A 16,480-nucleotide genomic window follows, 5' to 3' on the forward strand; every position below is an offset into this window, starting at 1 on the left:
ATTTGGTTCAATGCGAAAGTAGAATGGATATATACATATACATATATATAGACACAAAATCTGGTGTAGAAAGGAGACGAACCAATATTTGCCAGTTGCCACGAATCTCATCAGAAATGAACCGTTAGGAGAAAAATTTCAATGTGTCTGGAGTACGAGTGGTAGCTCACATGTCATTATAAGTAGAGGAGAGCTTTATTTTTTAAGTTGTTAATTTTTAACACAAATATCTCACTATTTGTAATGACACGTGATATATCATCCCGTGTTCCGAACATCCTAAAAAATCTCTCCGTCTGTGGACCGACACTGATTAGTCATGACCCAAATCTGAAGACGTTTGGACTCATTAGACTAGTTGACAATTAACATTATTTGAGTTATTTTATGTTTGAGTTTCAAAAATGTGGTGAATTTATGTATTTAGTTGTCTTCTCCAGCGCAAAAATTCAAATCTTAAGACTCATTTTGAGTTTTAAGATTTGCATCTTTGCATTGAAGGAGAAATATTGAACTAAAAAAAATTGTATGCGAGTTTTAGCAATTTGGTTATAGCATTTGAGATGATTGAACTTAAATATCAATTTTTTTAATAAAATTTTTTCTACTTAGGATGGAATCTCATATTAAAACTCAAATTTGGGTCTCAACTTTTTAGAAACTTATATATGAATTTTAAGCCTCCGGTGGATTTAGAACCTTACAATCATATTTAGAATCAAATATCATATTTGAGTCCAAATTTTTCGTACATTGTATATACTCTTACATGTAAAGAGTCATTCATCTTTAGTTGTCAATTAATCACAGTTCGATAATTAAATTAAAAAAATCTCATTAACACTAAATTTGCAATCATATTAGAATTTAGCTTATCTTATAATGAGAAATGATTCTTTACATATAGAGCAGGCAAATGTATTACTTTCTTTTCACAAATTTGATGTAGATTGGGGAATAATTGAGAGATGGAATATGCAAATCAATAATTGATTTGGTATATCCTGGGCCACAAAATGCACGGTGATGGATCCTGGTAGCCTATTTCATCTGAAAGTGAACGAAAGGATGCACGTCATGTGAAGCTAGCCACTTATTTTTATACTTGTGGACATGAATCTCTAAAATTTCTCATCTGATTAACCACCCTAGGACCACTTTCAAACAAGGGAGCAAGAAAGTAACTTAGCACACCACAGCTAAAACAATAAAGTGCCAAACAAAAGGGGTTCCACTCACACTTAAAAAGAGAGTTTGTACTCTTTTGTTCTATGCAGAAGCTCCATATGTTTTTGTAAACACGCAAAATAATGAGGTTGTCTTGATCCTTTTATTCAATCTCAAAAGTAGAATTTAATTAGGGTGGTGAATCCTTGATCTTGAATCGGGCTTGTTATTTCTTCAAGGCGTCAAAGCTTGATATTGCACAAATCGGGACCACGAGTAGTGTCATGCGGTAGGTGATTTTTGGCTTTGACAGTGGATGAATCGGCACATGTGCTTGTTGATTGTCCACGAATGGTGAAGAATGTAGAGAGCTTTATGAGTCTTTCGGGTTTGTAGGGTGTCTAAGTGTCAATTTCTTTGTCTTGATGGCTCGTATTTACAAGCCTCTCCATGATTCTTTGCATTGAGTCAATTCCTTTTCTAGGCCTTAATTTATGGAGTTTGTCTCCATGAATCGTCTTGATTAAAGTTTGATTTGATATAAATGTGAACCAAATCAAATAATTTGGTAATTTGACCAAAAAATTTAATTGATAAAACAACCAAAGCTTGATTTGAACCGAATCAGTTAATTTGAACCAAATCAGTTAATTTGGTAAACCGTCGAAGAACTTGAGTATAAGCTTGAACTTGATTGGTGTCCAATTTGATTTAATCAAATAATTTTGAATTAATTAAATGACTTGATTAATTCTACGGATGGAAGGATTTGATTGGAGTACAATTGTAACATCCCACATCGCCTAAGAGAGTGGATCCTGTAAGCCTTATATGTATATTCCCATCTCTACCTAGCACGAGGCTTTTTGGGAGCTCGTTGGCTTCAGATTCCGTAGGAACTTCGAAGTTAAGCAAGTTCGCGCAAGAGCAATCCCATGATGGGTGACCCACTGGGAAGTTATCGCGTGAGTTCCCAAAAGCAAAACCGTGAGGGCGTGGTCTGGGCCCAAAGCGGATAATATCGTGCTACAGTGGAGTCGAGTCCGGGATGTGGTGGGGGCCCGGGCCAGGATGTGACAGCAATAACCAATTTGATTTAATCAAATCATTTAACTAAGTAATTGTTTGGTAAATTAACCAAATAATTCTTTTTTGGTTCTATTTTTTTTTTTGTCGAGTTAACCAAATTGACATAATTTGTATATTTATATCAAAGTCAAGTTAAAAGATAATTCCCCAATGTCACTCTTGATGACTTGTCTATCTTAGATGAGTCATGCCGTGTGTGCAATTTGTGAGACCCAATGTTTGCGCCACGTAAGCCTTGGCAAGTCAAAACTTAGTATATATTTTGATGATTTCTTCTTCCAAACATAGGGTAAAAGAAATGATTAATTTCCATCACTCTACTCTTTGTTCCTCTCCTGCACTCTCTCTTAATTGTGTTTGTCCCTTGATTTTATCGCAATTTATTTAATTATGTGACTATAAATAAGAAAGGAAGTAAAAGAGGGTAAAAATCGATAGAGTGCAGAAAACGTTTCTCATTTTTAATACTAGAGTCGGATGAATATTGGCCCGTCTACTAATGTGCAAGTACCAATCTTTGACATTGTGGGGTAATATTAATGGAGAGGCACGCATTTGATCAGTACAATGGATTATTATTGTTTGGTATTAGTCGCATTATGTATGGCCCAAAGTTGATTGTGATCATTATTTAAGTGTACAGATGCCAAGGGTCAGGTTCAATGTGGAGTCGTGAACAAAAATCACAATCCTTTTTTGCAAGAATCTCGTGATATTCGCTTGATCAAACTTGAAAACAAAAAACATGAAGTGTTTGGAGTTTTGGGTTCACTTTGGTTGGTAACATGGAAAGAAGAATCGGCATATATGGAGACAAGTTAGTTATGATTCATCCTATTCTTTTTACAAAATCAAGTACTATATTCATTAAATGATTTTAACAGTATCGAAGATATGTATATACCAATGTTAACATATTGCATTAACAACAAATACAAGTAATATTGAAGAGTAGAGCATATAATAAAGGTCTTCGAGCATTTGAGTAAATAACTTTAATCATTTGATCTCAATTACTTGGGTTAACCAACTAGGTTTAAAATGAATGAAACTCACATGGTCCATAATACGTGAATGTCTAACTGGTTAATAAACAACTAAGTTTAAAGTACTAACTAACTATTAATTTACTGATATTAGATATATGTTTCTCTCTAATGCCGAAAGAGTCACAAGTTCAAATCATCCTCTTTATAATAAAAGAAGGGTAAATATCAGTTTACTACCTTTGTGTTTCATGGTTTTTAGTATTTAGTACATCAAGTTTTTTTCGTCCCAGAGTCATATCTAAAGTGTAAATTTTGGGACAGTCTCGTACATCCGTTAGTCAAACAGTTAAGTCTTTCGTTAATTGATGACGTGGCACCCACGTGGACAATGACTGGGCACCACGTGTCAATAAGGGTACCACGTGGATATTAAAAAAAATTAAAATTACAAAATTACAAAAAATTTTAAAAAGCTGTTCTTCCTCAACCCCGACCGTCCCTCCCTTCTCGGCCTCCACCCATATGTGCAAATTTGGACGTAAGGGGTTAGGGCTTTTGCCGTGACAAGCTTCAGAGGGCTTAGCTTGCGACAAGGGCGGAGCCAAGTACAAGGCTCCCCTAGGTTATAGCATAGGAAGAGTTTGGTTCTTCAAGCTTAAAAATATTAATTTTTAGGTTAGTTTATGATTTTAATTGTCATATTTCACATAAGAAATGAAATTTTTTATTAGTATGCCTGTTTTTAAGAATAATAAGAGCTAATAGATGTTAAATAAACTCATCACTTTAACCAATATTATATTTAATAGTAATAAATTAAAACTTCCATATCACAAATGGTTCCTTATTTTATTCACTTGAAAGCTTTGAAGATTAGAAACCTAAAAAACATAGCATAAAATTTTTGTTTCAAATTACTACATTCAAGTTTTTACTATTATATCACAAATGGTTCTACCCATCAGCTGAATTAAATTGGATATTTGAAGTTCATAGTCCTAGCATAATATTCAAGCATCCAAACTGTTGATTCAAATTATCAGAACCAAAAAACAGAGTCTGAATGTGGGGTTTTTTTTTTCAAAGAATGTTAAATTTCAAATCTTAATCTTGGATTATCTCAATTGGGATTATTATGTTGTACTTTTGTTTATGGTAAAAGTATTCATTGGACTTTAATGAAGTTCCTTGTATAATTTGGTGTTATTTTTTGTGATTTGATTTGGTGTTGTATTGAATTATTTCTTAGTTTCTGCTTTGATTTTAGATGTTGGGTCAGCTGGGATTTAGTAAAGATTCAAACTTACGATTTTTGTGATGGATGATTTTATAATTTGTCGAAGTTGATTTCAGGGTTGTTTCAATGGAGGATGCACAAGAAGTATCTGATATAATGTCAGACAAAGTGGAGATGGTGTGCGGAGGAGGGGAGAGAAGAGGGTTAGAGAGGGAAAGTGGAGAGGGTGTGCAGAGGAGGAGAGAGAGGAGGGTTAGAGAAGGAAGGGAGAAGAACATTTTTTTTTTTTTTTGTAATTTTGTAATTTTTTTTTTAATATCCATGTGGGACCCTTATTGACACGTGTCGTACAGTCATTGTCCACGTGGGCGCCACGTCATTAGTTAATGGAAGACTTAACAGTTTGACTAACGGATGTATATGATACTGTCATAAAAATTACTTTTTAAGTTTGACTCTGAGATGAAAAAAACTTGATATACTAAATGTTGTAAACCACGAAACATGAAGGTAATAAACTGATATTTACCCATAAAATAAAAACAATGGATCATCAAATGCCAAATTACACTTTTGTTGCCCTTCACTGTGTGACCTCACTTTAATTACCCTTACAACGACAAAAACCAAGACTCGCTCTCCCTCTCTATAAATTGCTTAGTTTTCCATGATATCCTATTATATACAGCTACTAGCTATTTGCATAACACACGATGGCTCTGGTGAATGTAACTTCAATCAAAACTGCATCAAGTGGATTATTGCAAGGTGACAATCCTCTAAACTTCGCCTTCCCACTCTTAATCGTCCAAACCACCTTAATCATCGTCGTCAGCCGCTTCCTCGCCTTCCTTCTCAAACCCCTCCGCCAACCCAAAGTCATCGGCGAGATTGCTGTAAGTCCTACTCCTAATTTATTCGAACTTGAGACACGTTCTAATTTGTATCGAGGTAACTATTTACATGTGTCTAATTCTTCATAATTAATTCTTATTTTATTTTTTCTCATTTATTTATTTGTATAGGGTGGAATATTGCTTGGGCCGTCAGCCTTTGGAAGAAACAAAGACTACCTACACAAAATATTTCCCTCATGGAGCACTCCAATACTCGAAACCGTGGCAAGCATTGGTCTTCTCTTTTTCTTGTTCCTCGTAGGCATTGAGCTCGATTTAAGCTCAATCCGACGTCGTAGTGGCCGAAGTTCATTTGGCATAGCCCTCGCTGGCATATCGGTGCCTTTCCTATGTGGCATCGGCGTTGCTGTGATCCTCCGGAGAACGATCGACGGGGCTGACAAAGTCGGCTTCAGTCAGTTCGTTGTGTTCATGGGAGTATCGCTTTCGATCACGGCCTTCCCTGTACTCGCCCGCATTTTAGCAGAGTTCAAGCTTTTAACTACTAGGGTTGGCGAAACTGCCATGGCTGCTGCCGCGTTGAATGACGTCGCTGCATGGATCTTGCTCGCTCTTGCGGTGGCCTTCGCCGGTGACGGCGTTGGTGGCCACAAGAAAAGTCCTATGGTATCAGTCTGGGTCCTCTTATCAGGTTTGTCTGGTCCAAAAGTTTCCACAATATGCTCGATTTTTTTTTTTTCATTTTTTTTTTCCTTTTCACAAGTTTCTTTTTATTTTCCATTTTTTTAAAATAAACAATTCGTGTAATTGTAGTCGTGACCTACTCCAGTAAATGAGAGATTGGGTACTACTTTACTAGTGTATTGAGGGCATAGTCATGTGCTATACTATTTCACTTAAGGTGTATTTAACTTTCATAGTTTTATTAATATATTTATCTTACAAGTGAAATATATACTAATTCAATCGTACGTTTGTATTAACGCATGAGATAATATATGACTCGTTTGGATGTGTTTTTGAAATTACTGAAAGCGTTTTTACAAAAAATGTTTTTGGGTTTCAAAAGCATTTGAAGTGCTATTCCAGAATTTACTTACATTTTTACTAAAGATAAGTTCTCCAGAATTTACTTACATTTTTACTAAAGATAGGTTCTAGAAACATTTTCACCAAAAGTGCTTTCAGTTATTTTAAAAGCACATCCAAACGAACTCATAATGGTCCGTGACAATTGTTTATAAAACACGTATAACTTATTTCTCCACTTAAAAGTAAATAAATTAATATGTTATCAAAACCTCCCTATGAATTGAGTTTTACATAAGTGGCTCACTGTTTTTTAGTACAACGATATATTTTACACTAAAAGAAGGGTGAGAACTAGTATACAACGTGATCACTTATCATTTATTTAATATCTATATTTTGTTTAATATTCTGTATTTTTAGACCTTGGTAACATTGGCATTTACTGCCTTGTGAATCTCAGGTGTTGCATTTGTTGCTTTCATGATGGTGGTGATCCGACCGGCCATGAACTGGGTGGCCCGCCGGAGCTCCCCAGAACAAGATGACGTAGACGAAGCCTATATATGCCTAACCCTAGCCGGAGTCATGGTATCCGGATTCATTACTGACCTAATTGGTATCCATTCTATATTTGGAGCCTTTGTCTTTGGTCTAACAATTCCCAAAGAAGGAGAGTTTGCAGACAGATTGATGGCGAAGACTGAGGACTTTGTGTCCGGCTTGTTGCTTCCACTTTACTTTGCATCAAGTGGGTTGAAGACCGATGTAGGAAAGATACACGGTGCAGAGGCTTGGGGGCTGTTGGTGCTCGTTATATCGATCGCTTGTGCCGGGAAGATTTTGGGGACGTTTGTGGTGGCAATGACGTTTATGATTCCGGCTAGAGAATCGTTGACGCTTGGTGTGCTCATGAACACCAAAGGGTTGGTGGAGCTCATTGTTCTCAACATTGGCAAGGAGAAAAAGGTCAGCTAATTATTATTGATTTAATTTTTACCACAAATTTCCATTATAAAAGCAAGTATGAAATTTACAAATTACTGTAATGGAAAATGAAAAGAAAAAACAAAAATTTAGATTGTACTAATAGCCAGAAAGAGTAATTAAAACTATGAATATTATCTTCGGGCTCGAAAGAGATAGTAACCATGGTTGTCACCAATTATTCCGCTTAAAAAAAAAAAAAAAAAAGTGTCATGAGATGTTAGGGAATCAATTGCAAAATCAAAATCATTTGAAAACAACAACTCAACTATATTATCTTCGGGCTCGAAAGAGATAGTAACCATGGTTTGTCACCAATTATTCCGCTAAAAAAAAAAATGTCATGAGATGTTAGGGAATCAATTGCAAAATCAAAATCATTTGAAAACAACAACTCAACTTTTCCCCTCGTCTCTTTGCTTTTTTGAAAGATTTCTTAAAAGCTTTTGCCAATCCATGAATCCTTTGGTGCGTTATGACAATTTCTCCCCCCGCATGATGACAGACTTCGAAAGTTAAATGTCGTTGAAAAGATTAAAAGCATGCATATCTGGCATGATTGTCTCGTCGGCCTTTGCTTTATTGTGAATCCATCCAAAAATAAAGTTGGGTGGTATATATATTCTATCAATTATTGCTATAAGAGCTAAACTTTTTTTGGTTAGGACTTTTGGGTTGTTCCGGTATAGGCTTTGACGAATCTCCAAATCCCTTAAAAGGATTTGGATCCTCTTCGGATCCTCTTCTTGGGGATCTCGGAGATCAAGGTATAAGAACCGTTCATCAAAGATCGTACGACCACAATTAAATGCTTTTTATATTTTTAAAAGTAAAGCAATCTCATTTTGCGTAAAAAATATTTAATTATGATCGTACGATCTTTGATGAACAGTCCTTGGATCTTGATCTCCAGGATCCCGGGGATCCGGAGAGGATCCAAATCCTACTTAAAAAATATTTGTAAGTAGTGGATTCGTCTTGTTGGACACGATCTTCCTCTTTAATCCACCTTTTGCCTTATTTAGTCTCCTCCGTAATTTAAATAAAGTTAGCATAAATTATCTTATCAGTTGTGTAAAAAAAGCCAAAAACTGTCTATTTGAGGAGGCTTTTTATATATAACTTTATAGGAATTGTCTGTAGCATGGTGTTGTCTTTAAGTATAATGGCAATGCTACTCCAACGCGTTGTTCTGGTCTGTGCATTCCCAGAAGATGAATGGATCAATCTAAAAGGTTGTCGTTTTTATGGGGAAGTATGATGGAACTCCAACGCGTTCGTTTGGTCATTATCCTTCAGTGACGACTCACGATTCGTCAAAACCATCAACTAATTAAGTAGAATTAGGAATTGTTCGTGTTCGAGGGAGACTTCAGCTTTCTACTTTATAGGAATTGTTTGTTAGCACAAACATAAAAAAAATAAACTAGCTAGCGAGCTTAAGAAAATCCATGTAGTGACATGATCATATTAATCTAAAGTGTTCGTATCATTAAAACACGCTGGAGCAATAACTTGGATCGTCATGTTCCAAAGACATCTTATATAGTTATTGTTAAATCCCTCTACGTGTGCTAGCAAGAGTTCTACCATTGGTTTCTACCTATTAGGTTACAATACCGAATACAAAGTATTATTTGTAACACGCGTAGCACCAAAATTGCTGACAACGTACATAACTTTTACAACTTTCTCTTTAATTTAATCTCAGGTGCTTAATGATGAGACATTTGCTATTCTGGTAATCATGGCACTCTTCACCACCTTTATCACTAGTCCATTAGTGATGGCCATTTACAAGCCCGCACGTGGCATCTCAGTTCGCGCTCACCGTAAGCTCTGTGATCTGTCAACCAGTGAATCCTTCAAGGACGAGCTTCGAGTCCTGGCGTGTGTTCATGGGCCTGCCAATGTGCCCTCACTCATTAGCCTCATTGAGTCCATCCGAAGTGACAAGAAAGCCCAACTCAAACTCTTCCTCATGCACCTTGTGGAGCTCACCGAGCGATCTTCTTCCATCATCATGGTCCAACGGGCCCGAAAGAATGGCTTTCCCTTCTTTAATCGATTGGGCCGCTGCCCATGGAGCCAGGGCGTTGTTTCCGCCTTCAAGGCCTATAGCCAATTGGGCCGAGTATCGGTCCGACCCACAACCGCAATTTCAACCCTGTCCACAATGCACGAGGATGTTTGCCATGTGGCGGACGACCGGAGGGTGACGATGATCATCTTGCCATTCCACAAACAATGGATGCGTGAGAGCGATAATCATGAAGCGACGGAGGTTGTTGGCCACGGCTGGCGAGGGGTCAACCAGAGGGTGCTTCAAACTGCGCCGTGCTCCGTTGCAGTGCTCATTGATCGGGGGTTTGGTAACACCAGAGCCCAAACTCCAAGGCCTAGCACCACTGTGACCCGACGAGTTTGCATTGTGTTTTTTGGTGGGCCTGATGATCGCGAGGCCTTGGAGTTTGGTGGTAGGATGGCCGAACACCCGACAGTTAAAGTGGTGGTTGTGAAATTTGTTGAGAAAGAGGGCATGGAGAGTAATGGGATCATGTTAAAGCCTTCGCCCTCCAAGTCTACCGAGAATAGCTATTGTTTTTCCACAGCTAAAATGGACCGAAAGAAAGAAAAGGTATGCATGATGTTCCAACATTTTGAAAATTATTTACCTCTCACGGTTCGATACTCTTTCTGGGACGTGAAGGGAAGATTTTCTCATCTATTTGATCATTCACAAATGCACCTTCGTCACACGGGTGTCATACCCTAAAAGATTAGTCTTTTTTCTTCTTTTTTTGAAAAGGAGATGAGCTGGTGGTTTCCCTATAGCAGTCCACCGTTACGAGGGCCGGAAAAACTCAGAGAGGGAAATCACACAAGTTTAGTATATACGTTTATCATTTTTAATTATGTCTTAATCTTTTGTAAATTTTGATCATCAGGAGCTGGATGAGGAAGCAGTGGCTGAGTTCAGAAGCAAGTGGGATGGGAAAGCAGAGTACATAGAGAAGGTGGCAGTCAATAACGTTGTGGAGGGGGTTTTGGAAATAGGAAGAAGTGGAGATCATGACCTGTTAATCGTAGGCAAAGGAAGATTCCCGTCACGCATGGTGGCAGAATTGGCCGACCGCCATGCAGAGCATGCAGAGTTAGGCCCCATTGGAGACATATTGGCTTCATCGAGCCAGGGTGTGGTCTCCTCAGTGCTTGTGATTCAACAACATGACGTAGCACATGCCGTGGAGGCTCCGGTGTCGAAGGTACTGCACGGTGATGACGAAAGGTTCGTCGCGGATGAGTCCTCCAGTTCTGTGCTTGAGATCTCTAAGGAATCTGTCTGACCCAATTCGCTAATTAACAAATACAAATTAAGTGTTTAAACGTAAGTCTCTGCATGTGTACGCTAGCTCATAATCACTTGGTCTAACGGCATTGGTCTCTACTTTGTTAGAGGATTTTAGTGCAAATCTTATAAATGACAGTTATTTGAACGAAAAGAAAAAAAGAAAAGAAAAAAAAAAGAAAAGAAAGTGAATGTTCATAGATGATGAATCTGAATAAATTCATCACTGAAATTGAGATTGGATATACATATATTGCCACTAAATAAAAAATAATAATAATAAAAAAATAAAAAATAAAAAAAAACACTACTTGCAAGGCAAAAATAATTCGTCTCCTAAATCAGACATTAGTCACCTAGGTTCCAAGGCAACAGATATCCATCGAGCAAAAGTCGTGGCGTAAAACTCATTGCACAACTTTTAACCGACGGAAATTATATTCTGTTGGACAACTTCACCTTTTTAGACGAACGTGCCAACGGAACTTCGTTGGGTAAGTCCGTGTTGACCTTAGAGATCCGATGAAAAATTTTGCTTTGCAGATTCTAAAACGACTAGATGTTTGCTATTTTGATCCTGATGGCAGTTTTTACCACCTTCATGACAACTCCAGCAGCGATGACCATTTACAATCCTCATGTAATGTCATTGCCTCTCAAAATCCCCGTCTCAGACAGGGACAATATTTCCGACCAAAACCTCCAAGAGACGAAAGGACCTTCAAATCCTTCATTGTAGGCACTTCAAGTTCGAACACAAGTTTGGTACAATGCGGCCCACAAGAATAAGTCATTCAACATCTTTGAATGTTGTAATGTTGTCGAAGGTTGCCCGAAATACAAAATTGTGACAAATGGTTTAGCAGCATGAACGACGGTCATTATAGAAAACATTGTAAGAACTCAAGATTTATGCACTATGAAGGCTTCAAAGAGATTTTAATTTTGGCGTGTGAGTTTAGGTTGGGTGTAAGGTTTATATATAAAAAAAAAATGAAAGGATCGGATTGTAGATGATGCCACGTGGCACGCTATGATTGGTTGAAAATCTTATCAAAAATCGATAAAAAGAATTCTAAACATATAGTAAAACGTGACGCGATGTAATTGGTTAAAAATCTTATCAGAAGGCTATTCACAAAATCCAAACCCTATAGTTACAGTTTCGCCGGTTGTAGGAGAAATACTTCAAGACGTTATTAATCAAGGACATTCCGTATTACTGAATAAGGCGCCTAACCTACATAGATTGGGCATATAGGCGTTCCAACCCGTCTTACGAGCTCATGAAACGTGACATTACGAAATTGGTTAAAAATCTAATTAAAAATCAAACCACAAAAATTGTGATTTCGGATAATAACATGTGACGTGATGAAATTGGTTAAAAATCCTAACAAAAATTAGATATAAAATTATCTTTTATTATTATAAAAATAATTTTTTAATACCAATCCATCTACGAAGCGGAGCTGCAATCGGCCAATTATTATTCACTAATTCCCTTAGTGGAATGGACTTGCTCTAAATGGTTAAATAGAGCAGCATAAGAGAACGGAAAGAATGGAGCGGCGCAGGGATTTGAGAAGCCGAACATGGTCATACTATTCAGATGATTGCTAATGACTGATATTTGAAAGGGCTAGCACAAATCAGAACACGAATGAGGGATAACAAACAAGAACAAATGCAAATCATATGAAAATTTCATTCCTCAAATCCCACAAACAAATTCAAACTTTCAGTCCTCTTTTGAATCGGGCAATTAACCCTCCTTGTTGGTAGTTGTACATATATAAACAACTCTTGGAAAACGACGAATATCCCAATTAAGTTGCATAAAAATCTTTTCCAGATGAAAGAAAGAGAGAAGAAAACTTTACTGCAAATATACTAACCTCAACAAAAGTGTCTTTTCCATGGAAATGGATCTAAATTCCAACAAATCACCAACCAATCAGTCAGCACCAGCTGCTAACAATTCCGCCTCCATCAAATTCCATATCCATCACCTAGGTATCATCCTTGGCATCCATCCGTTTTGAGTTCTAATTTGTGTCCGCGACATATGGGTTAACCAGAAATTGCAGAGACCACGTTAGGTTCCTAGTTGGATATATAATGCAAAATAGGAATAAGAACTCCAAACTAAGTCCGCAACTATCGCAAGCCAAATTCAATTCAAGACAAATATCATTTCGAGAACCCACATAAGCATGGTAAAAAGGTAAGATATGGAAAAAGTTATAAATAACCAGAAAATTAGTTCCCTGTATTACACTAACCTTAGTTAAAGCCTCCCCCAGTCCACGCTGAATCAGATTTCCCATTGTGACCAGCCTTTGAAATAGATGTACTCTGGTAAGCATTATCATATCCATCATCTTTCCCATCATCCCAGCCAGCCCAACCATCATTGCTATTGGATCCCGTTACTTTAGTAGTCTCTTGCTTCCTTGTGTCTTTTTGGTCCCAATCATCCCAAGAACTAGAGCCATAAGAATTAAGATTCCCACTCGATGATTGCCCCCCTACGGAAGAAGAATTCCATTCTTTGTTCTCCTGTTTAAACTCTTGATAGTATCCATTCTGTTCACTATCATTTCGTTGCCAGTTATTCTCAGCTTTCCAGTTTGTTCCGTCTTTAGTGTACTCTTCAACCTTCTGTGATGCGATTGCCATGACCCCTTTCATAATCCCCCAAGTCCTTTGTCCTATCTCTGACGTCTTTGCTGTGACAACATTAACAGTTTCATTCACCTTGTAATCATAGCCGCCTTCTTTCACCTGTTATAAAAGTTCGATCATACAACTTCATTATCAAATTTCAGAAATGGGCTAACCTTTAGGTCTATATTAATTATTACTGGTGATTGAAGAAATATAGCTTTCAATTTATCTGTTTCTTGTAAAATAATGGACAATATTAATTTAATGTGAAAATATTGTGTACCACATCCACATAACCCAAATGCAACTAGAACAATTTCATGGAAACTTTGTATAAGATGTCTAAACGGAGCTTTTAAGTGATGTTTAGTGGTCGCTCTCTCTCACACAAACTCTCAGTCTCACACACACGGATTAGGACTGAAAACTCTCATACCCTTCTTGAAAATGTTAAAAAGAAAGTAAAGAAAGAGAAACAAAAATGCGTAAATCACCCAGATGTGTCTTCCTTCCGATATATGTTCTTTTTCCCTCCATTAATACATTTTTTAAATATTTTCAAACCTCAGGATATTTAGGTTAATTACAAAAGGAATGGGCACAGCCAATGGCTATCCATTTGGCCAACCTGGGTGTTTGCTATGTGTTAATTGAGGTGATATGTGATGAGTAGTGGTGGTGGTGGTGGCTTGCCGGTAATTGAGGCCATGTGAGAGATTTTATGTTTGTAATTGTTTGGGGTAGACCGTTTGGTAATTGTTTCTATGTCGATAGGAGATGTTGTGGTTGAAATGGTATTTTGGGATGCTATTTGTTGAAGTGGGGAGATCAAGGTGATGAGGTGTTTAATACAACCAATGAGCAAGTCATTAGTTCTGAGGAGTTTAACCCACTGTATGTGGAAATGGAGGGTTACAAAATAAAACTTGTGAAACAGTTTGAAAATTAAAAAGAGTTACTTGGTGAGGCAATAGAGAAATGACACAATATCGAGCCTGTTCACCTAATTTATCCGAATATTTAAAAGAACAATTAACAGGGAGGAAATCACCATATTTTTTAGAGTAAAGTTGCCTTCCAGCATACTAACCATCTTCTGATTGGAATGATCAGAAATGCTTTTTTACTGAGAACTAAATGTTAATTAAGCAGAAAAGTAAGAGACCACTTTGTTTTCATTTTCCTGTTTATTGCCCTTCGCTATTGCAGTTAAGCTAGAGTTTCCTAGCTCAAAAGTGATGCTTGCACAAATAAGATCACAGTTAAAACATCGCACCAAATGTCAGGCATATGAACCAAAAAGGTTATAAACCAAGAGTACCACTAAAAGCACACATTACAGTAAAAAATCATGAAGTTGTTCACTATTGAACTGACAAAGCACTTAACAGTGAGGATTTTGAACACAACTAATAGAACAAAGGGTGCCAAACATATACCACTATAGCCAAAAGAAATGCAGCAAGCATACCGCATACGTAGTGATGCCATTGACGGCATTCAAAGTAAGTCTTAAACATGCATTGTAGTGCATGGCATTTCAATCATATCCAAATATAAATGCCTGGCAGTTGCAGAGCAATCGTCCAGCATCTAACAAATTTAAGAATGGATAGAGAAATACCTTAGTAGTTATCTCTTTTGTGCCTGCCTGGACTACACTTGCAGCAGACTGAGCCGCTGATGCAGCAACCAAGGATAACTTTCCAAAACCCTATTCAAATTAAATAAACGGAAAACCAAAAACAGACAGGTAGTGTATATCAATATCAGCCATTTCCATCTACAATCACGAATCAAGAATTAACATAATAACAAAAGTGATGCAACCTGAGATACAGCAGACAACACATCGCCTTGCGCATTCACATTATGATTCTGAGAAGGGGCGGGGCTCGATCCGAACCCGACATACTTCCCACCCTGTGAGGGCGGTAGCCCGTCAGGCCGCGACTCATTCTCCGCCATTTTCCTGGCGAAAAAGCTCTCCTTGTTAGCCGCAGAAGCCTCGAATTGCGACCTCGTGATGTCCTCCGTGGACCTCGATCTGGCCGGCATGCCACCTCCATATCCATCACTACCACTACCACCGTGAGCACCGCCACCTCTAAAGTTACCGGTCGACTGATTCCTCCTCATATCGTTCGACGATCTGAAACCGTCGTCGTCCCAACTATCCCACCCCCCATTATTCCCAGAACCACCTCCCCTGCCGCTTCCACCGCCGCCGCCTTGGGCCAAAGGCGGCTTCTTTTTCCCAAACCCTAGGGCCTCCTTCACGACGGGTGGGTCCCTCCAGGGACGCCCCTCGGCTAGGGCTTGAATCCGATCCCGGTACACGCTGGCGGCGTTGGTGTTGTACTTGGTGACGATATCCGTCTCCTTAGGAACGCCGTAGCTGGCGAGGAAGGCGTTGAGCTGCTCGTTGCCGCCGGCCTCCATCTTCTTGATCTGGATCTCGGACCACGAGTCCATGGTCACGGATCGGACGAAGGAGATGTGGACGCCGAGCCCGCGGTGCTTGCCGGAGCACTCTAAGCACATGAAGACGCCGTACGAAACCGAAGCCCACTGCGGGTTCTTTTGGGAGCAGTCCACGCAGATCTTGTTCCCCGGCTGCGATTGCAGGTCCCGGAGCCGTCGAGATGCCGCCATTTTTTCTCTAAGTCCGATCCGGGTTCGATCTGAATCGGATTGTACGAAAAATCGGATCAAAATTTGGAAAAATTAAAATCGAAAATTAAAAAAAAGAAAAGAAAAGAAATTAATTGGGGAATGAATTGAGATGGGGAGGTGGGAGGAATGTGGGGGAGGAAGGGGAGGAGAATTATTTAGGGGGATCACCGACAGCGCCAAATTCGTCGAACTCGGTTTTATAATAAAAAGGGATGGATTAAAACCGATGGACTCCACTGCTCCTCCTGCATATCGCAAGGGTGGCACGTGCGGTGAATTTTGTTGTTTTTTATGAATTCAGAAGTAACGAACTTACCAAATTAGTTTTTATTTATTTATTTATATATATTTTTTTTTACCACAAATGGTTATTCAGTTCACACGTTAATTCGATTCTTGCTCTCAAATTTTGTTGGAAGAACTAATTAAT

The 16,480-nt window shown here is 38.3% G+C and overlaps 2 protein-coding genes across 3 annotated transcripts; one reads left to right on the top strand and one right to left on the bottom strand.

Annotated features, from left to right (window-relative positions):
* The first annotated feature begins 5,141 nt into the window (after positions 1–5,141).
* LOC137746271 (cation/H(+) antiporter 20-like) lies at positions 5,142–10,891 on the top strand. The gene is made up of 5 exons (XM_068486346.1): positions 5,142–5,378; positions 5,508–6,030; positions 6,832–7,337; positions 9,067–9,993; positions 10,304–10,891. Exons 1-5 carry the CDS (start codon positions 5,196–5,198, stop codon positions 10,700–10,702), a joined length of 2,538 nt encoding a protein of 845 aa, XP_068342447.1. The 5' UTR covers positions 5,142–5,195; the 3' UTR covers positions 10,703–10,891.
* Positions 10,892–12,390: 1,499 nt separating this feature from the next.
* On the bottom strand, positions 12,391–16,242 carry LOC137745216 (probable ADP-ribosylation factor GTPase-activating protein AGD6). 2 transcript variants are annotated; one of them, XM_068485132.1, is made up of 4 exons: positions 15,205–16,242; positions 14,999–15,088; positions 12,990–13,491; positions 12,391–12,752 (listed from the first exon to the last, which is right to left on the bottom strand). In XM_068485132.1, the coding sequence occupies exons 1-3, from the start codon at positions 16,027–16,029 to the stop codon at positions 12,991–12,993; spliced, it is 1,416 nt and encodes a 471-aa protein (XP_068341233.1). In that variant the 5' UTR covers positions 16,030–16,242; the 3' UTR covers positions 12,391–12,752; position 12,990. The 2 variants fall into 2 exon arrangements, with proteins under 2 accessions (XP_068341233.1, XP_068341232.1); XM_068485131.1 differs by having other exon boundaries at positions 12,391–12,810.
* Positions 16,243–16,480: the final 238 nt, after the last annotated feature.

This window comes from Pyrus communis, chromosome 9, assembly GCF_963583255.1.
Source record: "Pyrus communis chromosome 9, drPyrComm1.1, whole genome shotgun sequence".
Taxonomy (NCBI): Eukaryota; Viridiplantae; Streptophyta; class Magnoliopsida; order Rosales; family Rosaceae; genus Pyrus; species Pyrus communis.

What these genes read in the sequence shown, in the direction of transcription:
- LOC137746271 (XM_068486346.1), top strand. Translation starts at nt 5,196, where the DNA reads ATGGCTCTGGTGAATGTAACTTCAATCAAAACTGCATCAAGTGGATTA. An exon ending in AAGTCATCGGCGAGATTGCT is followed by an intron (nt 5,379 to 5,507) that starts GTAAGTCCTACT and finishes TTATTTGTATAG; the next exon opens with GGTGGAATATTGCTTGGGCC. An exon ending in ACATTGGCAAGGAGAAAAAG is followed by an intron (nt 7,338 to 9,066) that starts GTCAGCTAATTA and finishes ATTTAATCTCAG; the next exon opens with GTGCTTAATGATGAGACATT.
- LOC137745216 (XM_068485132.1), bottom strand. Translation starts at nt 16,029, where the DNA reads ATGGCGGCATCTCGACGGCTCCGGGACCTGCAATCGCAGCCGGGGAAC. An exon ending in TGTTGTCTGCTGTATCTCAG is followed by an intron (nt 15,089 to 15,204) that starts GTTGCATCACTT and finishes TAATTTGAATAG; the next exon opens with GGTTTTGGAAAGTTATCCTT. An exon ending in CAAAAGAGATAACTACTAAG is followed by an intron (nt 13,492 to 14,998) that starts GTATTTCTCTAT and finishes CTTTTATAACAG; the next exon opens with GTGAAAGAAGGCGGCTATGA.